Source organism: Fusarium redolens, assembly GCF_020744475.1.
Source record: "Fusarium redolens strain MPI-CAGE-AT-0023 chromosome Unknown BKA55scaffold_14, whole genome shotgun sequence".
Taxonomy (NCBI): domain Eukaryota; kingdom Fungi; phylum Ascomycota; class Sordariomycetes; order Hypocreales; family Nectriaceae; genus Fusarium; species Fusarium redolens.
Genome location: NW_025763677.1, coordinates 301948 through 329490, shown reverse-complemented (window position 1 = coordinate 329490; position 27543 = coordinate 301948). Strand labels below are relative to the sequence as shown.

The 27543-nt window shown below is 47.9% G+C and overlaps 11 protein-coding genes across 11 annotated transcripts; 7 read left to right on the top strand and 4 right to left on the bottom strand.

The window, feature by feature from the left end:
* The first annotated feature begins 338 nt into the window (after nucleotides 1–338).
* On the top strand, nucleotides 339–1296 carry BKA55DRAFT_576853 (uncharacterized protein). Its single transcript, XM_046193525.1, has one exon. It carries the CDS (start codon nucleotides 416–418, stop codon nucleotides 1241–1243), a length of 828 nt encoding a protein of 275 aa, XP_046045778.1. The 5' UTR covers nucleotides 339–415; the 3' UTR covers nucleotides 1244–1296.
* Nucleotides 1297–4198, bottom strand: BKA55DRAFT_621013 (uncharacterized protein). The gene is made up of 4 exons (XM_046196769.1): nucleotides 3920–4198; nucleotides 3365–3873; nucleotides 1993–3316; nucleotides 1297–1943 (listed from the first exon to the last, which is right to left on the bottom strand). Exons 1-4 carry the CDS (start codon nucleotides 4142–4144, stop codon nucleotides 1314–1316), a joined length of 2688 nt encoding a protein of 895 aa, XP_046045777.1. The 5' UTR covers nucleotides 4145–4198; the 3' UTR covers nucleotides 1297–1313.
* Nucleotides 4199–4321: 123 nt separating this feature from the next.
* BKA55DRAFT_576851 (uncharacterized protein) lies at nucleotides 4322–8491 on the top strand. Its single transcript, XM_046193524.1, has 4 exons — nucleotides 4322–5384; nucleotides 5448–6234; nucleotides 6285–6866; nucleotides 6915–8491. Exons 1-4 carry the CDS (start codon nucleotides 4390–4392, stop codon nucleotides 8166–8168), a joined length of 3618 nt encoding a protein of 1205 aa, XP_046045776.1. The 5' UTR covers nucleotides 4322–4389; the 3' UTR covers nucleotides 8169–8491.
* Nucleotides 8492–8737: 246 nt separating this feature from the next.
* BKA55DRAFT_596619 (cytochrome P450) lies at nucleotides 8738–12449 on the bottom strand (the record flags this gene model as incomplete). Its single annotated transcript, XM_046195970.1, has 8 exons — nucleotides 8738–9149; nucleotides 9236–9491; nucleotides 9552–9590; nucleotides 9727–10392; nucleotides 10675–10676; nucleotides 10741–11377; nucleotides 11430–12263; nucleotides 12317–12449. The coding sequence occupies 8 exons, from the start codon at nucleotides 12447–12449 to the stop codon at nucleotides 8738–8740; spliced, it is 2979 nt and encodes a 992-aa protein (XP_046045775.1).
* Nucleotides 12450–13292: 843 nt separating this feature from the next.
* On the top strand, nucleotides 13293–14696 carry BKA55DRAFT_519693 (uncharacterized protein; the record flags this gene model as incomplete). The annotated part of the gene is made up of 2 exons (XM_046188358.1): nucleotides 13293–13368; nucleotides 13414–14696. 2 exons carry the CDS (start codon nucleotides 13293–13295, stop codon nucleotides 14694–14696), a joined length of 1359 nt encoding a protein of 452 aa, XP_046045774.1.
* Nucleotides 14697–15353: 657 nt separating this feature from the next.
* On the top strand, nucleotides 15354–15641 carry BKA55DRAFT_693526 (uncharacterized protein; the record flags this gene model as incomplete). Its single annotated transcript, XM_046199929.1, has 3 exons — nucleotides 15354–15370; nucleotides 15439–15545; nucleotides 15592–15641. 3 exons carry the CDS (start codon nucleotides 15354–15356, stop codon nucleotides 15639–15641), a joined length of 174 nt encoding a protein of 57 aa, XP_046045773.1.
* A 494-nt stretch (nucleotides 15642–16135) lies between these two features.
* BKA55DRAFT_576847 (uncharacterized protein) lies at nucleotides 16136–18312 on the top strand. Its single transcript, XM_046193523.1, has 3 exons — nucleotides 16136–16357; nucleotides 16385–16387; nucleotides 16469–18312. Exons 1-3 carry the CDS (start codon nucleotides 16152–16154, stop codon nucleotides 17865–17867), a joined length of 1608 nt encoding a protein of 535 aa, XP_046045772.1. The 5' UTR covers nucleotides 16136–16151; the 3' UTR covers nucleotides 17868–18312.
* A 566-nt stretch (nucleotides 18313–18878) lies between these two features.
* BKA55DRAFT_519381 (uncharacterized protein) lies at nucleotides 18879–20690 on the top strand (the record flags this gene model as incomplete). Its single annotated transcript, XM_046188337.1, has 1 exon — nucleotides 18879–20690. One exon carries the CDS (start codon nucleotides 18879–18881, stop codon nucleotides 20688–20690), a length of 1812 nt encoding a protein of 603 aa, XP_046045771.1.
* A 149-nt stretch (nucleotides 20691–20839) lies between these two features.
* BKA55DRAFT_115122 (uncharacterized protein) lies at nucleotides 20840–22305 on the bottom strand. The gene is made up of 3 exons (XM_046184748.1): nucleotides 21725–22305; nucleotides 21456–21679; nucleotides 20840–21405 (listed from the first exon to the last, which is right to left on the bottom strand). The coding sequence occupies exons 1-3, from the start codon at nucleotides 22212–22214 to the stop codon at nucleotides 20989–20991; spliced, it is 1131 nt and encodes a 376-aa protein (XP_046045770.1). The 5' UTR covers nucleotides 22215–22305; the 3' UTR covers nucleotides 20840–20988.
* A 285-nt stretch (nucleotides 22306–22590) lies between these two features.
* On the bottom strand, nucleotides 22591–24145 carry BKA55DRAFT_519799 (major facilitator superfamily domain-containing protein; the record flags this gene model as incomplete). The annotated part of the gene is made up of 3 exons (XM_046188365.1): nucleotides 22591–23319; nucleotides 23381–23842; nucleotides 23984–24145. 3 exons carry the CDS (start codon nucleotides 24143–24145, stop codon nucleotides 22591–22593), a joined length of 1353 nt encoding a protein of 450 aa, XP_046045769.1.
* Nucleotides 24146–24706: 561 nt separating this feature from the next.
* Nucleotides 24707–27195, top strand: BKA55DRAFT_706352 (uncharacterized protein; the record flags this gene model as incomplete). Its single annotated transcript, XM_046200689.1, has 6 exons — nucleotides 24707–24748; nucleotides 24990–25047; nucleotides 25122–25562; nucleotides 25745–25926; nucleotides 25986–26677; nucleotides 26751–27195. The coding sequence occupies 6 exons, from the start codon at nucleotides 24707–24709 to the stop codon at nucleotides 27193–27195; spliced, it is 1860 nt and encodes a 619-aa protein (XP_046045768.1).
* Between the last annotated feature and the right edge of the window lie 348 nt (nucleotides 27196–27543).

Genomic DNA, 27543 nt, shown 5'->3' with positions numbered 1-27543 from the left:
AAAATCTTTTTATAGCGATTGAGATCGAGGACAGGGGTTGGAGGGCGGGATACCACGCCACCTTTGGACTAGTCAGGGCACACGGGCCATAGGGTAACTTCATGCAATTGTCATTGCCAAGACATTAAAGGGTGAATTTCATCTGAAATCCCGTATTGAGACTGTCGATCAGATCTGGGAAATTTGAAGGGAATTATTGATGAAATGTCCCTCTGAAGCGTATATTGACCAGTGTCGAGATACGGAGGCTGGACATCAACAAGGAAACTATTGGTTTGTTGGCCAATGGATTCTCGTCAGGTAGAATGCGGGGTTTACTCAGCTCGCAGCCTAACCATCTCATAAGCAAAGCCTTCTTACTTTTTTGAGTTTACCGATTCAATAATCTCCTAAGCTTAAAATAACGACCTCCACCATGAAGTCTTGGTTCCTTGCCCCTGACTTTACCTTCACTCCTGACGGACCCCTCCAGCTTGGCGCCGTCATCCCTCATCCTAGTCGTCCGACTCAGACCCTTGCATCACCCCGCACCGACTCAATCACGCTTCCTGAAGTCCAAACTCTGATTGAGACGAACCATTCTCATTCAAATGATGTCACGCGAACGGCGGGTGTTAATCTCTTTGCCAAATTTGCAGAGCTTGCTTCTGCATCTATCGGCTATGAAACCAGTCGTCGCAACGCTCTTGAGTATGGGACGGTTGACCATGAAGTTCGATCATTAGTGGCGCCATTCACGAAGGAGTTTTTGCAGAGTATTGTCAATACGGAGGCAGTTAGAGAGCATATTGACTCTGCCATGTTTGGAAAGCGAACAGTTTACTTCGTTTCCGGACTCAGAGTTACCAATTCCCCCTTCACAGTCACCAAAGAAAAAGGAAGTGGACATAATACCTCACTTTCAGCTTCTGGCCCAGCGGGACCGGTTCCCGTGGAAGTTGGCGCCGGCATTTCCGGTGGAAAAGAGAGTTCCAAGACTGATTCTTACGAAACTGCTCCGGGCATCATCTTTGCCTACCGTCTTCATGCCATACGTGTTCGAGGCAGCGGCACCGTCGGCTCGGAGATGTTCTCCAACAAAAAGGCCTTCATGTCTGGCAGACCCGGGCCTGATCCTGAGCCCTTCGAAGTTGTTGACGTCACCGCTGAAGTGTTGAAGGGTGATAAGGAGGAGGAGGATGCGCCAAAGTATGCGATGGAAGATCTTGGAGATGGAGAATACTGCCTGTTAGCAAAGCCATAGATCTGCGCCTCTTTATCCCGATCACGAGTCTCAAATAAGGAACGAATGCTGGTATTGCTTTTTTGTCTTCTCATCTGTACATAAATGGTGACACTCCATCATACATAGCAGCCCATGCCCTCCAAGCATCCGCCTTTTCACTCCAGAACCATATCGGGTTTATGAACCTATGATGTCCTGTCTGATCCGGTGCCATCTTTTCCAGCAGCCTTCTCATACCCTCAGTTCTCTTCAAGCACTTTACTGGACTTTGATCTGTTGGTATTGGAAGAACTGTGGAAAGAACTTCTGCGTAAGCTATCGTTGATGCTGCTATACCAGCAGCCACCGCTGTCGCTATTGATGATCCAGGATGGCAGATATGAGGACCAAAACGTTTGGTAATCTCGTTGTTGAGGCGAGGTGGCAGGTTGTCCCCGAATGTGCCGAGAGCAACAGTGTTTCGGTCAATTATTGGAGGGTTACTGGCACTAAACGTACCCTGGCAATCTGTTGCTCTGACCGAGATGACCGATCTGTGCCTCGCAGGGAAGGCTTCTTTTTGGTAAGCTGCATTGTTACCCGCACTAGCTACAAATATGATGTCGCGACTTCGCTCAACATCTTCTATAGCTGTAGAGATGGCGTCGTCGTCGTGGGGAAAGCCGAAGGACATGGAGATGATGTCCACTTCCGCTTCGAATCCAGCCCATCGAATTGCCTATTTCGAGATCAGCACCTGAAATAGTATTCCCTAATACAATTCTTACCTGTGCTATTTGATCACTGCTGAACTCGAGTTCATCAGTGTTCCTGGCAACTCGGGCCACGTAAACATGAGCTAGTGGAGCAGCTTCCATGACCAATCGAGTCATCAGGCTGCCATGACCATATTCATCTTCCATGGAGTCTGATTCAGGCATGTCCCCGCTCGCATCATTTGTGAAATCCTTCCAGGCCCTTATGGACTTCTTCCTCCTTGGTATCTTGCAAAACGGCAAGTCTGCATCGCACCCTGTATCTAAAATCGCTATCTTCACAGGCTTGAAGTCGTGGTCCGGCTTTTCCTCCCATAGATTCACGATGTGCATGCTAATGTGTTTCAAGTTGTCAAGCCATTCTTCAGGGACGACTGTCTTTCCCGTATGGAATGAGGCCACTTGAGAGCGGAGTTTGTTTTGTGATGCTTCGACCTCTTTGCATCTTGCTAAGTAAGATACGTATTTCGCGTCGGTTTTGAAGGCAATGTTGACCAACTTTGCCAGTGGTTCGACTATTTCAGTATACACTTTCCGCCTTCTGCCATCTTCACTTTCGTCGGTGGCAGGGTTATTGGTTGGCGAACTCTTTGTTGTCTTGGGTTTCTGGTTGAAAGCGGTGAATGTTCTAGGATCCAAGCAATTTGACACGGCTCTTGCAAAGATATCGCGATGTGTTGGTCGCGCCCATTGGGCTTTTTCTAGTTCACCTAGTAGCTGTCGTGCGGCACCATGGTCTCTGTTCAGTCGAGATGTAAGCGGTAAGTGCGTCATTGATTGAAAAGGCCGCGCAAGACCAATCTGGAGAAGTATAAGTCCCAACCCGAGAATGTGCGGAAATGGGTGCGTCAGCATTGATTTGTCATCGTCCTCGGACGTCCTCTGCTGATCCACAAAGTCAAGTGACATATATACCCGCAATGCAAGTTGATCTTTCGGTGATTGCTGGTGATCCATCTCATGCATGAACCAGATGTCTTCGCTCGTCCAACGATTCCTCATCAAATCGGACCCATAGAACTGCCAGAAGGAATGTGCGATGGCATGAGCAAGTAAGATCTTGTCTTTGTCAGTGAGTTTGTAGCTTTGAATGACTATTGATAGTGGAAGTCCCTGGCCTGGGCATAGAAATCTCTCGAGAGGAGCAGGTGGTGGTAGGGATACCAGGCCAACGCCTTTGACGAAGTTGAGATTGACTTTGGCAAATAGCTGATGTTTCAACACTTGACAGAAGTAATCCGAGTTGATGCGCTTCAGGCTTGAAATCTTGCTATCTCCCTCCTCGTCACTGGAAACATTTGCGAACTTAACGACGCCGCGGCGGCCTTTTGTTTGCCTGGCTTTATTAGTCAGATACCAATTGCGTTGAGAGAATTAGACTCACATGGGAATACCAAGCCACAAATGCTGCCAGTAACTCATGTTCTCAGAAGATATGACAACCTCAAATTTTGCATGTTTACTCTCTATCTGTGGCATTGCATCAAGGTGAAGCCTCATGGGATGAGCGAGCTTATGATGATGATCAGTGATTCTCTTGGTTTTATTTAGCCAAGACTTCTGCTGAGGCTTTTGAGCGTGATGGCAAAATGCATGTTGGTGAAGCGCCTTGAAAAGATTCTTGCTGACATGTTGAGGATAGTCATCCGGCTCTGGTAACCTCGATCCTGCCGTAATTTGATCGACACCAGTTTTTTTCTTTGGTTCATCCTGGCTGAGCTTAGCTAGAAATGCGTCGCATTGCTCCTTGGCTTTAGATGGGAGTGTTTTGTCGGTGATGAAGGACAGAGATATAGATTTCTTCAACCGTGACCTGTTATCTGGTCTTGCCAGCGTCACAATGCTCATATAGTCCTGCCCAGGAATAATCTGGCTCGCCACTGGAATAGGAAACTAAAACGTTTCAGTTAATGTCTCAGCTTTGATGCAAACCACCTACCATGCAGATCTCAAGCAGAGTATGCAACAGCTTGGAGGCGGCTTCTTCAGCCGTATCGTCAAGCTCATAACCTGCGAATGATTCTTGAGCAATTTGCCCCAGCCTCGTTCCAACTTCCCCCGCAAGCCGTTGTCGCTGGCGAATGCCGCATTCCATCACCAAAGCGTAGACTTCCTTGGCAACTTTGGGGACCAGTTCGCACGCGCTGAAGCGTTCAGGTGCCATCTCGACCGTCGCATGTTTTGATCTCCGTAGGGCTGAGCTAGGTATGTCAAGTGGAGGTTAACGTTAGATGATCTGTTTGGGTCGTGCGGCTGAACATCCCTGGTGCTGAGGTCACGTGACAATAATTGACAGCAAATCCTCCGCCTTCGCCCTTTTCCTGCTGCCTCATCCTCACCTCTTCTCACCCACTCGATTTTTTGGGCAAGCGCGGAAAGTGCGCGCGTTTATTTCTGTGCTTCTAAATTATGGATCTTATGAGGTTGAGTGCTCGAGACATTTCGAGCAAGTGTCTTGACACCTTCCAACAATGTTTGACTTTCCGCTCGACAAACCCCGGTCTCCCCAGTCAAGAAACGTCTCGTGATGAGCGGTTTGAGTACCGCTTGGCCGACTTCAATCTATGGATCGACGGTATTGGCGCATTAGCTCCTTCAAAAGCCTCACTCGATTCCAGGCCAAATGAGCGACAGATTGATCTTTCTTTAGTCAAAGGAAACCTTATCATGCTGTTTCAATCACTGGAAGACTGTCTGAATCTCCTTACAACTAACCAACCGCTTGAAGATGCTCTGTTAGATATCGATTCGGCTTTGGAAAGTCTCGTCTCACTTTCATTAGCTATTCGTAGGACAGGACGGCGGTCACGACTTCACAAAGCAGACCGTCTGTTCAAGCCAGAAGAACACGCTGAGTTGAGGAAACACTTGGAAGCCATCATTCTTCTTCGCCCCGGGCCTGGTCCGTGTGACGAGGACGAGTTTCAAAAGAAGATAGATTCCTTGACGGCGCTACAAAGTCACCTTGTGACATCCAACTTGAAGCGAAGAAATCGGTTCATACAAGCTCATTTACACTCTTTGGGCCTGAAGAAGAGAAGTGTTGGTTTTGAATTACCGGCTCCTGGAGTTGTAGATCAAGCTACTGCATCAGCTCTCAGTTTAGAAAATAAGTTGGAACACGCTACAGTGTCTATATCTACTCATACGTCTCACCAGCCTAGCAAACCGCTACCAGCACCTATGTCAGTCACCTCAGCTTCGATCCCCGAGAGTAAGCTCGAGTATAAGGAACCCATTTATAACAGAACAGAGTCGACGCCCATGACAGTTATTACTCAAATCACTGCATCTGCTCGATATCCTCGCCCAAGAGTATCTGATAATGAGCAGAAAGTGGTTCAATGTCCTTGTTGTTGTCAGACTTTGCCGGTATCAGAAGCCAAAAACAACAACCGTTGGAGGTAAGGATACGCCGGTAGTGTTTCCTTTTACTACTTGTTTCTGATATCCGTTTCATCTCGCAGAAAACACTTGGCAGAAGATATACGCCCATATACCTGCATATTTGATCGGTGTCCAGCGCCAGACGTGTACTATAGCAGTAGGTCGATGCTGGAACAGCACTTTCGACAGGACCATCCGCCAGTTTGGATATGTCCTTTGTGTGATCAAGGATCAGTTTATTCCACCATGACTGAAATGATGGATCATCTTCATAATACTCATGCACAAGCCATTGGGGAGGACATCTCATCGAGCATATCATCTTCTGCCCAGACAAGGATGGGTATAGAGAGCTGTCCCCTCTGCGAAGTCAAGGGCGATACCGATTCTCTAGAGCTGATAGACCACGTCCTTGAGCATGTCCACGACTTTTCACTCCGGTCTCTTCCCTGGCCTGAATCTTCCGAGGTTGAGCTTGGCGGTGAAGTTGGGTCTTTCAACCCGGAGGGTGATGAGGCTGCTGCTGTCACTCAATGGTTAGACGGATATGAACACGAGATGGGATATGTCGATCCTACTCTGAAGCTATCGACTTGTGACTATGGGAGGTTGGCGATTATCGCTGAACAGATCAAATCACAGAAAGAAGACAAGCTTGGTCTTGACATAGGCTTTGCTGACGAGCATGGTGACGAGTCTGCCGAGGCGGAGACTGAAATGTCCCAGCTTACTCAAGATACTCTTGAGTCAGTGGAAGAGCCTAAGGAGGACCGTGAACTGGTCTATTGCCATCAATGCTCTGCTGAATGGTATCGAGATGAGCATGGATTGCCGTGCCCCGAGTGTCACAGCGAGGTTGTTGAGATTGTATGTTCTTTGCTTCTACTTGATCTTCTCATCCTAACTATAATGACCAGTTTCATCCCAAAACTGATCATCCCGATTTGACCCACCGCACTAATACTTCTGTCTCACCTGGGCCACGCCCTTCCAGTCCAGATGCTCAAGGGGCCGTTGAAGACAATGAACATGCCAAGGCTGACTCGGCCTCGAAGTCAAGCGCCCGTGAATCCACGTCCGGCTTTCGACGAATTGCCAACCGTCTCTTCTCCCGCAAGAAGACGGATGATATCGAGCCCGAAGAGGACCCAATACTAGCTAATATCATCAGCCAATTTCCATCTCTCAGCCCAAGGTCTTATAGCATCTTCGTCCAGCTTTATCAACGCCGCATAGACACCTTTATAAAAAAGGAAAATACGTTCTCAAACTTTGTTAGAGATGTCCAGGGTGAGGATGGACGGCTAACTGATTACCATGTTTCCAGGCTGGACATCTTTTTGGCAGCGATGATGACTTTGTATCTGGATCCACTCAGAGGCCTACCACCAAAAGACCTCGCAAAACCTATTTCCAACTACTTCATTAAGAGTAGCCATCGGACCCTCCTACCTGGAACATTTGATATTTCTCCACTCTCTTCTGATTCAATTCGAGATGTAAGATTATCCAGCCTATCCAATTTGACGTACTCTGACTATTAACAGGCGCTTCTTGCTGGGTATCGATACATAGATATCGATGTTTGGGATGGTGATGAGGATTCCGTGCCTGATAGACAGAGAGTCATGAATGTGTTTGATCAGAGGCCTAATGGTGAGGCCGTGTCTACCACGAAGAGATTCAACCGTCTCTTCAGTCCTGCCAGGGATAACACTGCACTGAAGCCCGAGGCGTCCAAGATCACACTCCTCAAGCCACGCCAATCGAACCTCCGTGTAGAACCAGTCGTTACAGATGGCTTGAGTTTTGTGTCAGGCTTCAGCTTCAGAGAAGCTTGTGAAGTGATCAAAGCTTTTGCATTTTACAATAACGATCTACCTGTCATAGTCAATATTTCAGTTCACGCAACCTCTGATCAGCAAGAGATGATGGTTCAAATCATGAAGGAAGAGTGGGATGGTTATCTGGTTGATGAGCCACTAGAAGCTTGTGACCCAAGGTTTCGACTACCAAATTTGGAAGACCTTCGGAACCGCATACTTGTTACACTATCAGAAGCCTCAGGCCGTGGTCTCCCCAACCTTGATAAGCTCGACAAGGTTCGGCGCGGGGAGAGAGAAGATGATCAGGGTTATATCCCGATTATACGGCCGTTGGCCGACCTCGAAATATACATGCGAACAGAGTCGTTTCAAGGCTTCGACACTCCACGGACAAAAGTTCCGTCTCATGTTTTCTCTCTACAGGAGGAGAGGCTACAGGAAGTCATCTCTTCCTCACAAACCTACCTTTTCAGTGACAACAAAAATTACTTCCTTCATGTCACTCCAAGCCCCGCGAGACAGGACTCTTCAAACCTTGGGCCCTTGCAGTTTTGGCAACATGGCATCCAAATGGCTGCCATCAACTGGCATAACGTGGACGAGGGCATGATGTTGAATGAAGGAATGTTCGCTGATGAATCAGGATGGGTTCTGAAACCCGACGGCTATCGAAGTTCAGATAAGAATACCTTAACTCATTACGAAGCAGCTTCAAAAGACCTTACCGAGTTATCTATCCTTATTTTTGCAAAGCAGGAAGTCGAGCTGACGAGTAAGGATCGCGCAAACAGTCAAACCAGAGGCCTCTCATCATTGACTAGAGCCACACTACATCTAGCTGGTGATAGCCTCGAGTTATCAGCAGGATCGCTACTAGTCAAAGATGAGGACTCCGGTGCCTTGGGCTACGAGCACAAGCTTGATATGGACAGCCTAGGACTCCGCATCATTCCTAAACTTAGCATCCTCAGGTGAGCAAGCCTACTGCCTACATAAATAAAACTGACATTATTATCCAGGTTAAAATTTGCGAATTACTTATCTGGCGACGATGTAATGGCTTGGACCTGTCTCCGGCTGGATCGTCTAAATCGAGGATACCGACTTATTCCGCTATATGACGACGAGGGAGGGCTTTTAAGTAAACAGAAATTGCTCGTCAAGATCAACATCAAATGGCTCCAATAAAGACAGCCAATACGGTTCACTTACAACAATATTGGACATATATAGAATTAGTCTCAGTCCATAGAATAAAACATGGAAACTTGTGCCAAAGACGAAAGACATAAGCATATCCTAGGGATCGGAAGAAGACTTAGAATACTGCCCTACCATCGAAATGAAACATCCCAGGTCAATATCTGCTCAATTATGCTGGATACGCAGGGTACATGTTAGGGTCTCAAGCCCCCAGCAATACCTTTTCAAGCTTTTAATATTGATTCTTCACGTCCCTGCCGACTGGCTTGCAAGAGCCTTTTCCAGGACAATGGAGGGTGACTGATACGATTCACCTCTAGCAAGTTTTGCATCTTACTGCTTTACGTATCCTTTACCGGATCGAGCCCTCGGTCTCGGATAAAAGCCGTGCCAAGTAAGCACAACCCGATCAAAGGAACCTGTAATATGAAAACGCTGTGACTCGCCGACATGTATGCATCCAGAACGCCCGGAACTTTGCGCATTGGCTCAGGAAGAACGTATGTGGAACTGGCGAGGCTCTTGTACTCAGTTGGCAGAGTAGCGCGTAATTGAGCTTGGAGGACTGCCGCAGAGACAGCAAGGCCACATGCTCCTCCGATGCAACGATAAAAGTTTCTGTTAGATATGATGACTGCACGACGGCTCTTGGGTGAATGTGCTTGTAATGCGATCAAGGTTGGTTGAAAGATACACCCGACACCGGTCCCAACGATGGCCAGTATAACAGTAATAACGGCAGGGCTGGTATGTCTCGTAAACAGTAGAGCAAGGCCTGCTCCTCTAATTAATACGTCAGCAAGAGAATCAGAACATGGAGGAAATCGCGAAGAGCTTACAGCGTCCAGATAGCAAAGCCGAATATGATTACCTCACCGTATCTAAGACGTCTACTAATGTACTGTCCTGAAGCAATAGAAGCAATCATTTGAGCTGCCACCAATGGGGTGTAAACTGCTGCTGATTTGATGGCACTGTACTGGTGGGGGTTTTGGAGATATAGAGGAACGTAGTAGAGGTAGGACTGATAGACAGCGCCGAGCAGGCAATTCTGCGCAAGCATAATAGCCAGACTTGAGTTCTTGTAGATATCAACTGAATTGGGATGATGAGTCATGATTATCTTGGAAATGGATTTCGGGCAGGGTCTCTTACTGGGCATCATTGGAAGCTTTGCCATCTTCCATTCCCATCCTATAAAGGCGATGAACAAAGCGCCACCAACGGTAAGGAAGCTAATGGAAAGTGGCGAGTCCCATGAGAAGTACGAGCCTCCTTAATGCCAAGCAGTATTAGTGGCATTCAGCTTTCATGGCGTTTCAAGTCTTACCTCCGGAGATGGGGATCAGAAGAAGGACAATACCAGCGCCTGATACCAATGAACCAACCCAATCAATCTTGGAAATTCCTTCCCAAAAGCCAATCGTTGGAGGTTTGGAGGGGAGAAAGAAATAGGCCAGGGCAGCAGTGATAAATGATAGCGGTGTCAAAAGCCAGAAGAACGCTCTCCAAGACGACTTCTGCATGATTGCCGCTGCAATAAATGGCCCAATGACATTGCCTAATCCAACAGTGCCTCCAACAACACCTTGAATCTTTCCTCTCTGCTCAAGAGTGACGATGTCCGAGATGATGATGTTGACAAGGTTCTGAACACCACCGCCGCCGATACCGGCGAGGGCTCGAAAGACATAAAACATAATCGCATTCTGACTCAGCGAGCAAAGCAGATCTGCAACACAGAGTAACAAAGCTGCAGACACGAAAACGACCTTCCGACCAAAAACATCAGATAGTCTACCATAGAGCATCTGAAAGCAAGTATTGGCGATAAGACTGGAAGTACCAGCCCATGAGATGGTGGCTTCGGCGTTTAGATCTTTCGCGATGGTGGGGAGAGTTACTGATATTCCATTCTGATCGATTATGACGAGTAGTAAAGATGCCGAGAGTGTAGCGAGGGCGATGCCCAGTTGACGTCGAGGCAAGAGGTTGACTTGGTCGTGAAGAGCCTTCTCGTCTGTAGTGAGTACCATTTTGTCTTCTGCATTGGAGCATGTAATAAAAAATAAGTTCAAGATCAGATTTCTGAGTCAATTGAGGTATTATGACTCTTCGCAAGTTCGCCTTCGGCTATTCCCAAACGGTGAAGTGAACCACAATTATATCGGAGCTTGTCCGCGGAATTTGTCCGAAGACTTCATGACATCAAAACAAAACACGATACCGTTCTCAATTCTCTATTTTCCAAGCATTCCCAAATTATTAACTCACTAACCACTAACTCAATGCCCATCACTCAGACTTTGGTGGCCACTTCACCCTCTTCTCCGCCTGTACATACAAATTGTTCGGTCGAATCAGCTGAAAATAAGGATCATACTCAATAGGCCCATCCTGCGCCAAGCTGAACTTGTACCGATAAACAAGTTTCGGTAAAAACACCTTGATCTCCTGTAACGCGAAGTTGAAACCGACGCACATCCTTGGGCCTGTGGCGAACGGGATATAGGAGCCTGGGGGTCGATTCTTAACTTGTTCTGTATCCCAGCGATCAGGGTCAAAACGCCCCGGGTTCTCCCATACGTCTTTGTTGTTATGCATGTGATGCAGTGCTGAGATAACTACTGCGCCTTTAGGCAATCTGTAGCCTCCTGGTAAGATCATATCAACTTTGGCGGTGCGGCCAGGCTGAAAGGAGGGATTGTGCAAGCGTTGGGTTTCCTTGATGAACTTATCTAGGAAGCTGAGCTTGCTGGTTGTCTCGGCTGTGACTTGGGTATTGTCATCCCAGTCATTGTCGATGAGTTCCTGAAGAAGGCGGTCTTGGTTTCCTGGGTATTTGACAAGACTGTATATCAGCCAGGATAGCAAGGACGACGTGGTGGTGAAGCCGGCGGCTGTAGCTACAAGCAGGGTCGGAGCGAATTGGGAGGGCGGAAGCTTGCTGCCCTTGTTGTCCTTGGCCCGGAGGAAGTAATCTAGACAGTCAGCCGGGTCTGCAACCAGTCCGTGTACAAGTTTACAACTTACCAACAACATTTTCAGCCTTGAGCGCTGCATCTTGGAGCTCCAGATCCTCCTGCCCCTTTGAAGCTCTGGCAATCGACTCCGTCATCATCTCCATGATCCTAGCCATCGTATCTCTCACCTTCTTGGGATCACCGAACGGCATTTTGGCATACCACGCTCCCATAGACGACACACGCTTATTCAGCTCCAAGTTCTCAGCAATCTTGAGGACCATCTCATGCAGCGGCGAGTCGACTTCCTCAAAATGCGCAAAGTCCATCCCTAGAACAAGCTTACCAACTGCTTGCGAGCCAAGCTTCAGCATATACTGGTAGACGTTCCACGCTTCGCCCTTTTCGTCAAGCTCATCAAAGACTTTGAAGGATTGCTCTACTGTTCTCTGCATCGTTGGAGCGTAGTGACGAACTGCCTTTGGCCCAAGCGCCGGCGGGAGGAATTTGTGAGCAAGACGCCATTGTTCTGTGTCTGTATCTGCTAGAAAGACGCCTGCTTCTTGGTTCTTGATTGGGTGGAGGGGATGGCCGGGGACGATGTCCTTTGTGAAGTAGTGGTCTTCGGCCAGGAAGATGTTGGAAAGTTCGGCACTGTTGGTCTGGTAGAGGCGGTTGCCCATGCTGTTTGTGACGAATAATGGCCCATATTTCTCAAACAGTCGCTGATGGTTGCCGAGGTGGTCGGGGTAAATCTCGAGGTAATTACCAAAGTATGGAATACCAGCTGGACCGGGTACATCTCGAACAGAATTGCCGTTGATGGAGACGGCGATTGGCTCGTCATTGTCTAAGACTTCGGATACTGCAGTGAGTCTTCGGTCGTCGTAAACAAAGCCAACGCCTAAAGGTTCGCGTCAATCACTTGCGTTGCTAACGCAGCTCGGTCAAACTTACCATTTGGCTTGACAATGGCAAAGTGAGACGCGACAATGTTCTGAAGCTCCTCAAATTCCACAGCCGGCGGCAGCTCAACTTCTCTGGCGGTTGACGGTGACTCGCCCAAGAGATAAAAATGTTTTGTCGCCATAATGATAACAATAAATTGAATGAAAAGCCAAGACTGTGTATTCAAAAGTGAACATTTAGATGTTATATGCGAAAATTCCACAAGGCGAAAGGTGATCACGCATGGCACATGCAAATACCCATTCTCGCCTTCTACGACTACACCGCAGGCAAGGATACGAAACCCAGCGTGGAGACAACATGTCTGTCGCCGCGGACTGCAACATGAATGACGTTAAAGTCCTGCATCGTAGAAATTTTATCGTTGCATCCGTTAATCTCTCGGCATATCCGTGTCCGCAGATATCTGGGTCTGATTACAATGTTTGTTACGATTGGATGATGTAAACGGCAATATCGGAAGGACCCGTGCAGTGTCGGTACTCGCGTTTAGTATAATCGCGAAGACGGAAATAAGGGCAATACCATAGGGGTTCCTGGGTCAAAGATCATTCTTCGGCCAATAAAGTGTTATTTGTTACATCAACAGCGGAATTCGCATTGTTTCACCGACTTGGGTCGGTCGGAGTGGATCAACGAAGCGGGTCGTCCTCGGTCCTGTGGGTCCACAACGGGCCTGAAACCTCGGCATTTTTCAAGGCCCACTACGGAGCTGCACTCCGGCCCGCTGTGGACACATGCAAATGGTGGCATAATCCTGGACGGTCCAGTGATCCTTTGCTTGTGGGTTGTACAGTTTGTGGCCACATTGTGACCGCCTGATACGTGTGTACTGAGCTGTTTAAGAGAACAGTCCGCAGTAGACCCAGTCTCTGTTGTTCGTATCCGAATGCTTTGAGCTCTTTGCCAAATATCTAGTCTTGGATTAACTCAACCAAATTCTTTTCGTGTCTTACAAGCATCAATGGAGGAATATACGATCAAGCAGGTCGCTGAGCACAACAGCCCTGAGGATGCATGGCTAATCATCCATGGCCAAGGTACGCTACAACAATTCCAGATGGAGCACTCGCTAACAAAGCCAGTCTACGATGTCACAAAATATCTCGCAGATCATCCTGGCGGTGCCGATGTCCTCACAGAAGCAGCCGGTACAGACGCCAGTGAAGACTTTGACAACGCTGGACACTCCGAAGATGCCTTCGAGATCATGAAAGACTGCTGCGTTGGCAAGATTCAGGGTTTCGAGAAGAAGAAACCCAAGCTTAAACCACTTGCACCTGTGAAGGCAGTGAAGATCCAGACTGGTGGATCCTCATCTGTCTCGGCGTTGGTCAACTTGGGCTTCATTGTCTGCGCTGGTGCGGGAGCTTACTACTTTGGTCGCCGCCAAGGACTCACGGTACCAAACTGGCTGCTTTCATCTCTACGCAGTGATTCGGCAGGCTCAAGTTTCATCAAGGGTATCATTGTCGGAGGTGGATCCCTCGCAACCGCCAATGCTGTTGCTGCACAACGATTTACCACTATGGCGATGAAGAGCAAGCCTTTCACGAGCTATCCTGCTCATATGAAGGTGCCCAAACGAGCTCAAGAAGATACATTGCTGCAACGAGGGCTTTTGGATCCAGTCACCTACTCGCCACTTCCTCTCAAGCAAAAGACACTCATTGCCCCAAATGTTTACCGCTTGACGTTCAGCCTTCCGACAACGAGCACCATTCTTGGCCTACCAATCGGGCAGCATGTCACCATCAAAGCAGAGGTCGACGGTGAAAGCGTCGCACGATCATATACACCGGTATCCAACAATGCCGACCTTGGCGTTCTGGAACTGGTCATCAAGGCATACCCAGACGGCAAGCTGACAAGCAAGTATCTGGCAAAGCTCGAGGTTGGAGACGAGGTTCTTTTCAGAGGACCCAAGGGAGCGATGAAGTATCAACCAAACCTTTGCAAGAAGATTGGCATGATCGCAGGTGGCACTGGTATTACTCCGATGTTCCAGGTCATTCGTGCTATCTGCGAGCATGACCGTGACACAACAGAAGTCTCCCTTCTCTACGCCAACAGAACAGAACAGGATATTTTACTTCGGGAAGAGCTGGATAGGTTTGCAAGGAGATATCCCAAGAACTTCAAGGTCTATTACCTCTTGGATCAGCCGCCAGCAAACTGGAAGTTTGGGTCTGGCTATATGACTCGTGAGTTAATGAAGGAGAAGCTTCCATCGCCGAGCGTGGATTCAAAGGTGTTCCTTTGTGGTCCACCGGGGATGGTGAACGCGTCGAAGAAGGCACTGGTTGACCTGGGTTTTGAACAACCCGGAGCATCAGCTAAGATCTCGGACCAGGTTTTTGCATTTTAGACGTGACAAAATTCTTTCATTGTCGTATTTAGAATGTTTCGAGTTGATGTGCATTTTCCCGAAACAGACGACTCTCAAATTCCAATCACAATAAATCCAATAAAATAAACAAACATTCGAACGAATAATTAGAGGAGAAGCATTTCCCTTTGGTCTCAAATGGCAAAATCTGACCCATAATTCTCATACTTCCCGCCCCATAAGTTGTACCTGTTCGCAAATGGTAAGGCGGGAATGATGCGCTACGGATAATGCCATTTCACTTTAACACGAGACAACCAATCATATGCCTCGCCTTATGGATCAAAACTCCAGGCCGGCTTACTGTCATGGATCCAGATATCAAGCACTATGAGATTGTCTAGAATTATTGGTTTGGAATGATCAATTTTTGTGAGATGGTCTCTGAATGGTGTCGTTGCTAGCATGCACTGGCGGGAAGTCCGACTTTACGACAGGACGATCACAGCCCGCAGAATAATTCAACATAATCCAGAGCCTGATCTAAAGAATAAGCCGAGCATTTATAAAAAGAGAATTCCCATCCTCCTAGAGATTTCAAGCTTCCAAGACATTCTTTTACATATCAGCTTGGCAATAATTTGCTTCTCCTGCCACTCCTTCTAAGCCAATCCGTTCCTTACTACAGCCGCCAAGATGCCGTTCACTGCTGGGTAAGTCTTATCCTTTCCTACCTTTCCCGTAATTATGTACTACAGATACAGTTTCCAACCTCTACCAGGGACATTTGCAAGATCATTTTCGCGATCATTCTCCCTCCTGTTGGTGTTTTTATGGAGCGAGGATGCGGAGGTGATTTTTGGATGAATTTGTTTCTGACAATTCTATGTATGTTGTCACAATCCACGAGGCTATTACATGCTAATTTAGACAGTCTTCGTTCCTGGTCTCATTCATGCCTTATACATCATTCTGAAATATTAGGCGCTGCGAAGGGCATAAAAGGAGGTGCCTTTGGCAAAATGCTTCAAGGCGCATTATTATATTTATTCAAGGATATTCACCAGTGGTATTTTATTTATTAAAGAGCTACTACGCGCTTTTCTTTGCGCGCACTTCGGGAAACTTCATGTATTTCCCATTTCTTGTCCTGAGAATCGCTATAGTCGGGTTCCTCACGCGTTAAAGAGACCATATGAGAACGTCTTTGATATTGAGTTTGCAAAGGTCTAGATCCTACCTCACGCAGGGAGACGGAGCAACTCCATATCGCCTATTTATCATTATAACCAAACATAACATAACAGAATTTCCCTTAACTATGGATCTGCAATCAATCTTAGACTTATTACCAGCGATACCACCCTGACCGAAGCTAACTCAAAAGCGCTAGACAATTATGACAGTGAAGTGGGTACGATCTGACCGTCTCAAGTGAGTTTAGACTGACTCATCCAGTCATTGTGATTGGCTTTCCCGTAAAATTCGTTCGCGATGCCCGATTGCAAGTGGGGCATGATATTCATCTCCTGCTTAGAAAAACTCACCTCGCCCAGAAGCGTCGTTCTTCCTATAGGTTCCCTCGTGTTTACCGTCAACGGCATTCTACGTGCAACAATGGCTATCCAAGGAATCGTGACTGCCAAGATCAAGTATAAGCGTGCATCTGCCCCAAAAAGCCGCAATGGCTGCATCACATGGTACGTTTGCCCAGATCCTTTACCACCCAAGTCCAGTGGCTGATCCGGAGTCCGTCTGCAGCAAGTAAGTGGCGTTATGACTTTCTTATTTTCGACTACTTATTTATATAGGGTTCGACACCTAAAATGTGACGAGGCGAAACCGACATGTAACCGTTGCTGCGAGGACAAGATCAAATGCGACGGCTACGCGATGCCTAAACCCAAAGCAACCCGGCGAAAGCACCGAAAAAATGCTGTACCAACGAGCTCGGATGCAATTTCTTTGTGCTTAACGATTGACGACATTCCCTCATTGACAAGTTCAGAGCGTCTATACTTCCAACACTTCCTGAAGTTTACAACCACGCAGCTATCACTCTCTTCGGACTCAACCAACTTTTGGCTCCGATACGCTTTGCCCATAGGCTATCAGTTCGAATCAATTCAATACAGCATGGTTGCAGTTGGCGCCTCGCACCGACTATTCATGGCGAAATCACTCGGTCACTCAGACCAGGACGAATTGAAGAGCTTCGCCACTCACCAGTACAATAAGGCTATTGCTACCATCATACCGAGCATGACAGCATCGCAAGACTTGCACATTATCATGATCTGCTGTCTTCTTTTCATCTCATTCGAAGGCCTGACTGGTCGTTATGATGAACTTCTGCAACATCTCAGCGCAGGAATCTCGCTATTCCATTCGCCTTTACCGTCATCAACCGATGAAGAGCGCATGATGACTACAAAACTTGCTGAGATGTTCTGTCGACTTGGAGTAGAGTCATCCAACTTTATGGAAGGTGATCCCAGTGTCTCGGGGATGCAAAAGTGGTATCGTACAGCACAGCACTCCCAATCTCCGAAACCGTTCAGCAATCTCGACGAGGCATCATCTGCATTGCGGCACTTAGACGTTCTCCATGACGGAAAGCCTTGGCACTATGAGGGAAGTGATGACCCGAATAAAGCTAGCCTCGCGAAGGAAGCAAACGAAAAGCTGCAGGGTGCTCTCGATCAATGGACCGCGCGCCTTGACGCCCTCTATGAGCTCAGAAAAGAGGACATATTGATTGAGGGGGAGCAGCAGTACCGCAACCTGCGTCTACGTCAGAGATATTGGCAAATGGCGATCGATTCATACTCCTCAGAAGAAGCGGCAGCTAACCCCAAAGCCTTTGAGCCATTCTTGGCGGCAGCTAGAGAAGCAGCAGCGCCTTTCATTGCTCTCCGCCAGCCGACATTTTCGCTCGATGGGGATCTGATCTCCGGTCTAGCTTTCGTCGCATCGACTACGACCGATGATGAAACCAAAGTACAAGCGCTTGATCTGCTCTGGCGATTGGATCGTCGTGAAGGTCTTTTGGACAGTCGCGATATTGTTGAGATGCATGAGCTAGCCAGGGCCCTTGAGACTTGCACAGAGGAGCCAGACTTTAATAAAACTTGGAAACCCACGGCGGTGGCTGGAATACCTTCGATTATTGAGAGATTGCGGAACAGTCTGGGGCAATTAAGTATTTAGCAATATGCTGGTAGCCTCTTGGGAGTGATTGATCGTGACTAGTTTGCAATCCCTTCTGAACTCAATTTCATGATATTGCGACTGGTCATTTTTTCTCAGCTTAGGGCAGTTTACATTCGGTGAAGTAATTAACTCACTTATAAATAACAAATCAACTCAATTTAAGTACTATGCCACTGTGTTCTGTTATTCGCCCTTAAAATATAGTTATAAAGTGTCTTTAATTCGCTTTATCTGTGAAACCATTCTGTATCCAGGAGAGGTTCAGGGTAGTTAATTTCATCCATGATGTCAGTCTTAGAGAGATGCTATAGGCATTCAAGAAGACTAATTCGAAATACCGAAATGTGTGAGTCAGCAAGACGTTTGATTGGTTCAAATACCACGCTTGAAGTGGTAAGGAAGAATCGAAGCCATATGCTAAGCCTTCTGAGGTGGGAATGTGCTGTTCTTCGAAGATTCTAAAGCCAGGGCAGCCCCATATTTAGATGTGCCGAGGAGTGGAGCCTTGAGGCTCAAGGCAAGGATGTTGTGGGTCAGATTCATGCGGTCAGATCTTGTTAGCGGAAGCAATGCGGAATAAATGCCGTTTTTGCGTCATAACGGAGCCGTAATACACCAACATTGATAAAAAATGTCGTCTTGGGCTATTGCGCGTACAAGTCATTGATGACCTCGGCCGCCCCACGTTTTAGTCGGTGTCACCTTTTCGGGGCTCGAACTTCAGGCAAGTTGAGCCTCATCATTGTGTCCCGTATCTTCCGTCATGCCATACCAGCCGGTTCCGATCGGAGGTGCCATGCACCGACAATCCGGATCGATTTGGACCGGAAATCGCTTCAAGACTATGTATAAGATAGATTGTCTGCGAAACTCCCCAAAACTCGCATTTCGGTCGAGTTCTATTGTCTCATAACTACTTCATATCACTATTATCCTGCGAACATTAACCTGTTTCATACAATCTCTACCTCCTTCAGCATCTCACAATCGTTGCTCAACGATAACAGTATGAGTGCTTTTACTCTTCCTTCAGCCGAAGGTCGCACTGTCGCCGTACTTGGCGGAGGCGTACTCGGCCGCCGCATTGCATGTGGCTGGGTTGCAAGCGGATTCGACGTTGTCATCCGTGACCCAAGCCCTGAACAAAGGGCTGCTGCCGTAGAATACTGCAACACCAGCATGTCTCAATACTCAGACTCAGAGACCCGAGGAACTGTCACAGCTGTCAATGATCTCGCTGAGGCTGTTGAAAAGGCATGGCTCGTCATCGAGGCTGTCCCCGAGAAGCTTCCACTCAAGATGTCAACTTTTGCAGACTTGGAAAAGCTCACATCCCACGACACTATCCTCTGCAGCAACTCATCTTCTTACAAGTCAAGGGAGATGGTCGAGGGCCTCAAGCCGGAAACGAAACGACGCGTTCTGAATATGCACTATTACATGCCACCTGACTACCGCGTCGTCGAGCTCATGACCGACGGCGAAACCGATGAGACCATCTTTCCATTCCTATATGAAAAACTCGAAGAGATCAAGTTTCACCCATATATCGCACGCAAAGAGTCAACCGGCTTCATCTACAACCGTCTCTGGGCTGCTATCAAGCGTGAGGTCCTAAACATCCTCGCCGAAGAAGTCTCTACCCCAGAGGAGATTGAGAAGCTCTGGAAGGAGATGTGGTATGCCAAAGAGAAGGGACCAGTTGCTATGATGGATGCAGTTGGCCTTGATACTGTGTCTTTTATTGAACAGCACTACATTGCGGAGCGTGGATTGCCCGATACGCCAGTCAAGTTCCTTCAGAAGTTCATTGATCAAGGCAAGTTGGGAGCCAAGTCCGACAAGGGTGGACTGCTCCCTCCAAAGCAGCCTTTTGACTCAGATCATGAATCTTTGCTCTACTTCTTAGACATTGGGCTGTCAAGTGGAAACCCAAAAGGCTATGCTTCTGCTGGTCGTGTACTAGTTGGCTCTAGCGATGGAATGCCGATGAAGACGCTTGTCTCAGGTCAACACATGCCTGATGGTATTGACATTTCGAAGTCTGCGGGAAAGCTTTTCTGGACCTGCATGGGCAATCCTCCCGCAAACGACGGTGCTGTCTACAGTTGCAATCTAGACGGAACAGATCTCAAGGAGATTGTCCCTCGAGGCTCGGTACATACACCAAAGCAGCTGACTGTCGATAGCACGAACTCGAAGCTGTACTTCGCTGATCGCGAGGGGATGAGGATTATGAGATGCAACTTTGACGGCTCTGAGCTCGAACTCCTTGTCCAAACTGGTGATTGGCAGGTTGATTCGCATATGCTAAACCCTACAAGGTGGTGTGTCGGCATCACAGTATCACCTTCCACTGGAAAGTTTTACTGGTCGCAGAAGGGTCCATCCAAGGGCGGACAGGGTCGCATTCTTCAAGCCAACATCGATTTCCAACCTGGCGAAGATGCACAGAGCAGGAAGGATATCGAGGTACTGTTCCAGGGTTTGCCAGAGCCTATCGATTTGGAGATCGATGAGGATGAGAATGTTCTCTACTGGACGGATCGGGGCGAGCTGCCGGATGGCAACACCATCAACCGTGCTAAGCTCGATGGAATTACAAGGGTGAATCACGATGGTTCAAGTCAGTCAAGCAAAGACTATGAGGTTGTTGCTCGGGGATTGCACGAAGCTATCGGCGTCAAGCTGGACTCGAAGAACCGTCGAATCTTCGCCACTGACTTGGGAGGCTCGGTGTACCAGTTCGATTTGGATGGTGGGAACAGAAAGAAGTTGTACGAAGAATCCGGTGCGTTTGTGGGTATCACTGTGGCGTAGGCACTGTCGAGGCTGCCTTCAGACATCCCGGAATACATTGAAGCAACGATGCAATCCTTTACATGTGTGGCATGATAGAATATCCTTTCATAAATAATAGACTATACTGACTCGCTTTATACTCGATTTAGTGATGGATAAATGCCGGGGCAGACTGCCAGTGGTTCAACTGACTTGAAGTTGGGACTGGCCTGCGAGTCCAGAGTAATAGCAGAATAGTACTTGACAACATACATCAGCGCGTTCTCATAATTTCCCCTTTCAATCGGCTTTGATGAGCTTTCAGCCTTTCACCCTCCTACCCGTCTTCTTCGCAGCTGTCAGAGTTCCGCCGAAAGACGCGTGATATTAATAGCCACATCTTGCCCGGAGGCTTGTCTTCACTTGCCCTGCGAACAAGCCACCACTGAAGAGTCATGGCGGCCATAGCACTGTTCCATATAAAAGCTACCATCATGCCCACCGAGAACGACAACGATGTGGATATGCTTCTTGTCCCGCAAAGACTCATAACTTGGAAGTCGTCGATACCGTCGGGTAGAGCAAAGCCAGATAGGAGGAGAACAGTCTGGCAAATGAAGATATCGGCGTAGTTGACCATCTTATGTACCCGGCGCCATCTCCTGCTTATCGAAAGCCTTGGTCTGAGGCTGTTCTCGATAAGGTAAACTCCTACTGCCAAGGTCGCCAAGACTGTTGTGACCAACCCGATGATCTGGAGGATTCATAGTTAGGACTGATGTTTCGATTGCATCATGCACTTACCCCGTGTTCTGTTCGGAAATGGTCTGACGATCCCATCCCAGTCAACCCGCATAGCATTCCAATGGCCAGGAGAGGGAGGAAGAAGACGCAGAAAAGTATCTTTTGCCATTTTTCAATCCGAGCTTTAAACAAAGGTCGCTCGATCAGTTCGCCAAGAGCGATTAGTGTCGAAAAGATCAGGATGGTAGGGTATACGAAAAAGAAAGCCACTGTCATGGCAGCCACTAGATCTCTTAGCAATGCTTAAACTGTAGAAGCTAACGACATACCGTGTATACTTGTCAGTATTATCAAGAGAGATTTTGAAATGGTATTAACATGATAGGTGTTCTTGGCGAAGTCGATTAGGTAGGTGTTCCCTGAGCTCGTTATGTTGATGGGGCATTTCGGAACCTCCATGCCCGAAGGACGTGCCGCCGTGAGGTTTCGTTCCAGTGAGGTTCTTAGACCGGCGACACCTCTGTTCAGCCAACAAGTCGAATGTCCTGTTAAAACATCCAAGTTGCTTTGTAAGAAGTCGGTAACGTAAAGCTCGTTCTGTATTGTCCCAAAGCATTGCAGCCGGCGTGATTCTTCATCTGATCTCGGTAAATTTATTTGTTGCGACTTTGATATTGGTGTAAGATAGCTCCCGATGCTTGGTACGGTCTCGCCATTTACATAGTCGAGGTTGTGCGCCGCGACACTGTTGATCCGACCTGAGAGAAATGCTGGCACAGACCAGGCCAGAAGAAGCAGTTGTTGAATGTGGGATGGCATGATGAAAACATGTGTTGAGGACGATAGTGGAGCTCAAACGAAGAGACGAGGACAAGAAGGAATTTATCTAATAATGACACCGACGGCGATGTAACCGCAAAAGGGGCTGAGAACTATGCTTACGTCTTTCATGCAGAGCCGCGTTTAAGATTACATTGAAACCTTAGACGCTGTCCCGCGGGACGCCGAAAAGAGAAGCGGTAGTTGAAGCTAAACTTGAAGCTAAAGGTTTAGTTGCGCAGGGGTCTGAAGTATATAAGTAGGCGGCATCCTAGCATTTGAAATGAAAGCGAGGGAATGGACAAAGGAAAATGTCTTGAAAAATAATATCCTATCAATTTATGTTTTATCTTATATTGAGACGTGTTCATGTGCTTTAGTGTACATTCGTACGCTTAAGAGCTACCTTGTCACTGCGCCCAAACATCCCTAACATGAGGGGCAAAGGTGCCATTACCATTGCCAACACCGCCTGAAAGACAGTGAAATCCTTCATATTGCGAGGCGGGTCAGCGCTCTCAGCAGCCTTCATACCATTACCGAGTATGATGAAGCAGCCACCAAGTAGCTGCCCGCCAGCCCAGGCAGTAGTGCTGGTAATCTCGGCGCCCGCGGGATACGAAAACTCTGTCAAAACCTCCAAGACAACAGGAATAAGAGAAAGCGACGAGATACCAATGCAACCGAGAACAGCGTATAGTGCCCCGACCTCTTTTGTGCTTGGAACCCATACCAATGCGAGATAGCAAAACCCTCCGACAACCACTCCACATTTGATGACGAGCAGGAACTTTTTAGTTCGGTCGATTATCGGCGCCGTGATAGCAGAGAATATTAACCCTAGAACAATGAGGAGGCCGCCTCCAATGCCGGCCTCGGTATCGGAAAACCCATACGGCGTGACGATCTGGTTGATCAGAGACGTCGTGGAGACGAAGAGACCAGTGTAAACCCAGAATGGGATGATAATCAGGTAACACTCTAGCGAGCGAATCAATACTCGTAACGATGGCAGAACCTTTGGTCGTTCTGTATGGTGAGACAGCGACGGGGGAGTTGGCGGCGCGCCTGGAATAAAAAAGCCTGGAATGGCCACCGCGGATGACTGTCATCATAAGCTTCTGAAAGGTCGGCACAGGATAGAGAATCAGGGTTTCAAGACTCACAATGATGGCCACATATAAGACTACGGAAGAGATATCGCTAGGGTCATCCGCCCACAATGGAACAACGATGGATCCAATCGCTGCTCCAGTTGGGTTGGCCAGGCTCATAACAGCTGTCGCCGTCACACGCCCTTTGCTCGTGTACCATGTTTCAGAGAAGCGCGTCGGGGCGCTCAGGACAAGAGATTGTGACATGCCCAAGAGAGCTTGAGCCACGGCGACGACGGAGACGGTGTTGCCATCGGAGGAGTAAGATCCGGCATAGCGAACCCAGTTGCCAATCAGGAGGAGAGCGCTGCCGCTGATGAGGGTAGGACGCAGGCCCCAGTCAAGAAGCTTGATGGTGACGAACGTCATGGCGAAGTTTGCAAAGACGAATATACTACTCAGCCAGTTCACCATTGTCTCATCGACTCCATAGAATTGGGCGGTAGATGAAGTGACAGGCGCAAATGTGAGCCACTGGGGTCATTGTTAGTATATGGTGTTTTCTATGTGCTGCGCAAGAGAGCACTAGCCACTAGACTGGTGTAGTGTTAGGGAAGCCATCATACGGAGATGGGTAAGACGTTCGATAAAAGAATGACGAAAGGAACGACATACCGACCAGCTAACCATGACGTTTAGCAGTGTCAACACCACAAGCCCGAACCAACGGATCTTGTATGTTCTGTACGGTTGTTCAATACTGCCACGTCTGACAGAAGAGGTCGAATCATCCGGGGCTAAGACGGAAGACGGAGCGTTTGGTCTCTTCTTGTCCATATCAGCACCGGGACCTGTAGCCTGAGAAGCTGGAACTGCTTCGAATACGGAATTCTGAGATGTTGTCGCCATTTTCGCTGCCTGCGTCGTCTGCTGTTTGTCTACTGTAAGGTGCAGACTGTCAATCAATCAGTTATCTTCAGTAAATGGGATCAGAACATTTGAAAAGCTCCGTGGAAATAAATACAGCGGGAGCCTGACATGGCTGGTTATCTCTATCTACTCAATATCCAACCGCGTAATGTTGTGATACCCGAGTCAGAAGATCTTTATCCCTGCTTACCCCGCAATCGTAGCATTTATCTTAGATGTGCTGAGATCGACAATCCAACTTGACTAACTTATCAGAGAACGGGCCCGCGGGTCGCGATCCGCGGGCTGCGTGGCCCGCCTCCTTTTCAACATTAAGCCCGGTTGCGCACTGGCCCGCCACGACAACCCTCCGACACTGCGATCATAATGCTCACTGGGGTTCCAAGTCTTGTTCTACACCTCCTTTTTGGTGCGCAGGCTCAGCTATTCATCAACAATTCACTTTTAACCGCCCTCGGACTAGCGACAATGGCCGAGGAACATTCGCCAGAGCCAGTAATTGGCCGAGTGGTAAGATCTCGTCTACTGCATGCCATGCCCAGGCTAGGTGATTTAGTCAGCCTTCAGAATTGTTATCTAATCATGGTCTTGATGTTGACATAGTGCGACCGATGCCGTCTCCGAAAGGTGGGTTGCACACTGCCCTCATGCCATATGCATCGTGACTAACATGGAACCAAAATGAAGATTCGATGCGATAGACTGTTTCCATGTTCCAACTGTCGAGCAGTTCAAAAGGCCTGTAGCTTAGTTGGATCAACGCAAGGGATGCGACAATCCAAACAAAGAGTCCTCATTTCCTCACAATAGTAAGAGCTTCGATCAACTATATACTTATTGAGCAAGGAGCCGACTTAACTCCATCACAGCGAGCAAAAGATAGATCGCATAGAGCATCATCTTGAGGGTATAGAACAGCTCCTGCGCAAAGTCATTGATAATCCTGCTACCAGAACTGTTCAAAGGCCTTCCGAGTCGTTACCTGCGGAATCTTTCAATCTATCCAGGGACTTTGCAGACAAGACTCAGGATGGCCAAAACAATGCCGATTCAGAGATGGCATTGGAGGGCAGCAGCTCAATGAAAGCTGCTACACTGTACGCGAGCGACTTCTTCCAGACTGTCCTCGGACATTCGCCAACTGCCGACTCAAGCCCGCGTGTGAACGCTGCCTTGTCGTCACTGAAACAAATGATCGAGATAAATAGCTACCGGTCTCTCGGGGATCGAATGCCTAACCGAAGAGAAACCCCGGGAGATGGGATAAGGGATCTTGAAATGCCCCCTATGCAGTCCGTTCTCACGATTCTGCGGGAATTGAAAGGTAGGCTTTAGAATGAAGCCGATTCTCTCGGTATAGGCAAATGGTATGGACTGACATGTCTGCAGAAACAAAACTGGCCACATTGACTGTAATTAGTCTCTTCATCTCCAAAGACAGACTGATCGATTGTTGCCGAGAGATATATTTTGCAGTTGACAATTTCTCACTGTCGACCTTTTTAGTCGCAAACGCGACCTTGCGCTACCTGTTCCAAGAGAAAGCTCAAGTGACAGAACATCAGTCCTCTCGCGAGGAGAATCGAAACCTGTCTCAGCTGTGCCGAGACAACCTCGAGACAGCGATGAACAAGTTCGGCCTCCTCGCGCCGCCGAGCTTGGAAAACGTAGAGGCTTTTCTCTTGGGGGTGAGTTTTCATACTTGGCTTATATAACTTCAAGAACAGTGCTGAGATATTCGAACTAGGCGATCTATGCCATAGAGGTGTCACAGCCAATGCTTTCTTGGCAACTCGTATCTGCCGCAGGAGGAATATGCCAGACCTTGGGTTGGCACCAACTTGTTCCCAACAGCGACAGCACTACTGATCGCAAGATCTCTCTTTTCTGGCTAACTTACCTCCTTGACAAAGGCCTCTCCTTGCGCCTTGGTCGACCGGCTGTTATACACGATGACGAGATTACGCTGCCGGAACGGCTTGACAAGGTTGACATACCAGGAGGATGGAGGGATTTGCTTGGACAATGGATCCGTCATTCTCGACTTGTTGGTAAGGCTTATCAAGATCTATACAGTCCGTCAGCGCTTCGGAAGCCAATACAGGAGCGTGGCGATCGCGCAAAGAACTTAATTGCTGCCCTCAAACGTATCATGGATGACTCGTTGATGCCACTGGGACAGGCGCATTTAATCGAGAGCAGGACTGTGGATTTCGGATCCGCGCCTAATAGAATGGTCAAGACGGTTTTGAAGGCCGATGAGGTATGGTACTGGACGACTCTAACGTTTATACGTAGGGCTGCTCCGTCAACAGAGAGCGGACACGGTGGTGTTAGCCCTGCGTGTTTGGAATCTGCTAGGATGGCTTTTGAAGCACATGGGGAGTGCATGAGAATGACTGAGCCTAGCTCTGACACAAAGGCTATATACTTGTTATGGTACCGTTGCATGATCATCTATCCCTTACCGCCCAAGTACTGGAAAGATTCTAACGAGCGCTTCTGTATGCAGGACGATTATTTACACCCCGTTTGTGCCGTTGATCGTTGTATTCTGCAATGTCATTGAGACCTCCAATCCCGGGGACATTCGTATACTTGGAGAGTTTTGCGAATCGTTGAAACCGCTTTGCGGTATATTCGAGGCCATTCAGGAGCTGCACGACCTTTGTCAAGTTTTGTACAATCTGGCAATCTCATATGTCGAAGCGAAATCACAAAGCCAAGGAGGCCTCGATAAAATGGTCGAAGATGGATTTGGAGCTCAATTAAAGAGCACGCAAGGGGCGGTGTCGTTTAGTAGCAGCTATTTCGATACTTTCTCAACGGGGTCGAGTATTCCAGTACCTCAACTAAGCAGCCATGTGTCGCAGGTTAGGGACTGGATTTCCGGAAATATGCATTGGATGGACGTTTCACAAGAAGACTTCTCTGAGTTCTTGGCACAATTGCAATAGATTAGGTACTGTAAATACCAACACTGGACGGTGTAGAAAACCCAACAGTATCTACATATAATAAGTATTTCCTTCAGGTGAAGCCGTCGAGGAAACTTTGACTTGGTTTTTTATATCTCTACCATGAGATAATATATGGAACATGACGTGTCGGAGGCTCAAGCTCGGTCATAGCTGAAAGGCTTTCGGTCGATACATTCTACAGGCAGCTCTATATCACATATCAAATCGCATATGCATAACTTCAACTAAGATAAATATAAAACCACAGAGTGGAAAGCGCAATGTGGCCCAAGATGTGATATACAGCTAGTAAACAGCATGCGAGTTGTCTATCCACGGACGAGA

Excerpts from the sequence above, each read along its gene's own strand:
- BKA55DRAFT_115122 (XM_046184748.1), bottom strand. The coding sequence starts at position 22,214 with ATGCCATCCCACATTCAACAACTGCTTCTTCTGGCCTGGTCTGTGCCA. Across the intron at positions 21,680-21,724 it reads AATACTGACAAGTATACACG|TGGCTGCCATGACAGTGGCT; the intron begins GTATGTCGTTAG and ends TAAGAGATCTAG. Across the intron at positions 21,406-21,455 it reads ATTTCCGAACAGAACACGGG|ATCATCGGGTTGGTCACAAC; the intron begins GTAAGTGCATGA and ends TGAATCCTCCAG.
- BKA55DRAFT_576851 (XM_046193524.1), top strand. The coding sequence starts at position 4,390 with ATGGATCTTATGAGGTTGAGTGCTCGAGACATTTCGAGCAAGTGTCTT. Across the intron at positions 5,385-5,447 it reads AAAAACAACAACCGTTGGAG|AAAACACTTGGCAGAAGATA; the intron begins GTAAGGATACGC and ends TTCATCTCGCAG. Across the intron at positions 6,867-6,914 it reads CTTCTGATTCAATTCGAGAT|GCGCTTCTTGCTGGGTATCG; the intron begins GTAAGATTATCC and ends GACTATTAACAG.
- BKA55DRAFT_621013 (XM_046196769.1), bottom strand. The coding sequence starts at position 4,144 with ATGGCACCTGAACGCTTCAGCGCGTGCGAACTGGTCCCCAAAGTTGCC. Across the intron at positions 3,317-3,364 it reads TTGTGGCTTGGTATTCCCAT|GCAAACAAAAGGCCGCCGCG; the intron begins GTGAGTCTAATT and ends TAATAAAGCCAG. Across the intron at positions 1,944-1,992 it reads GCAGTGATCAAATAGCACAG|GCAATTCGATGGGCTGGATT; the intron begins GTAAGAATTGTA and ends ATCTCGAAATAG.
- BKA55DRAFT_576853 (XM_046193525.1), top strand. The coding sequence starts at position 416 with ATGAAGTCTTGGTTCCTTGCCCCTGACTTTACCTTCACTCCTGACGGA.
- BKA55DRAFT_576847 (XM_046193523.1), top strand. The coding sequence starts at position 16,152 with ATGCCCGATTGCAAGTGGGGCATGATATTCATCTCCTGCTTAGAAAAA.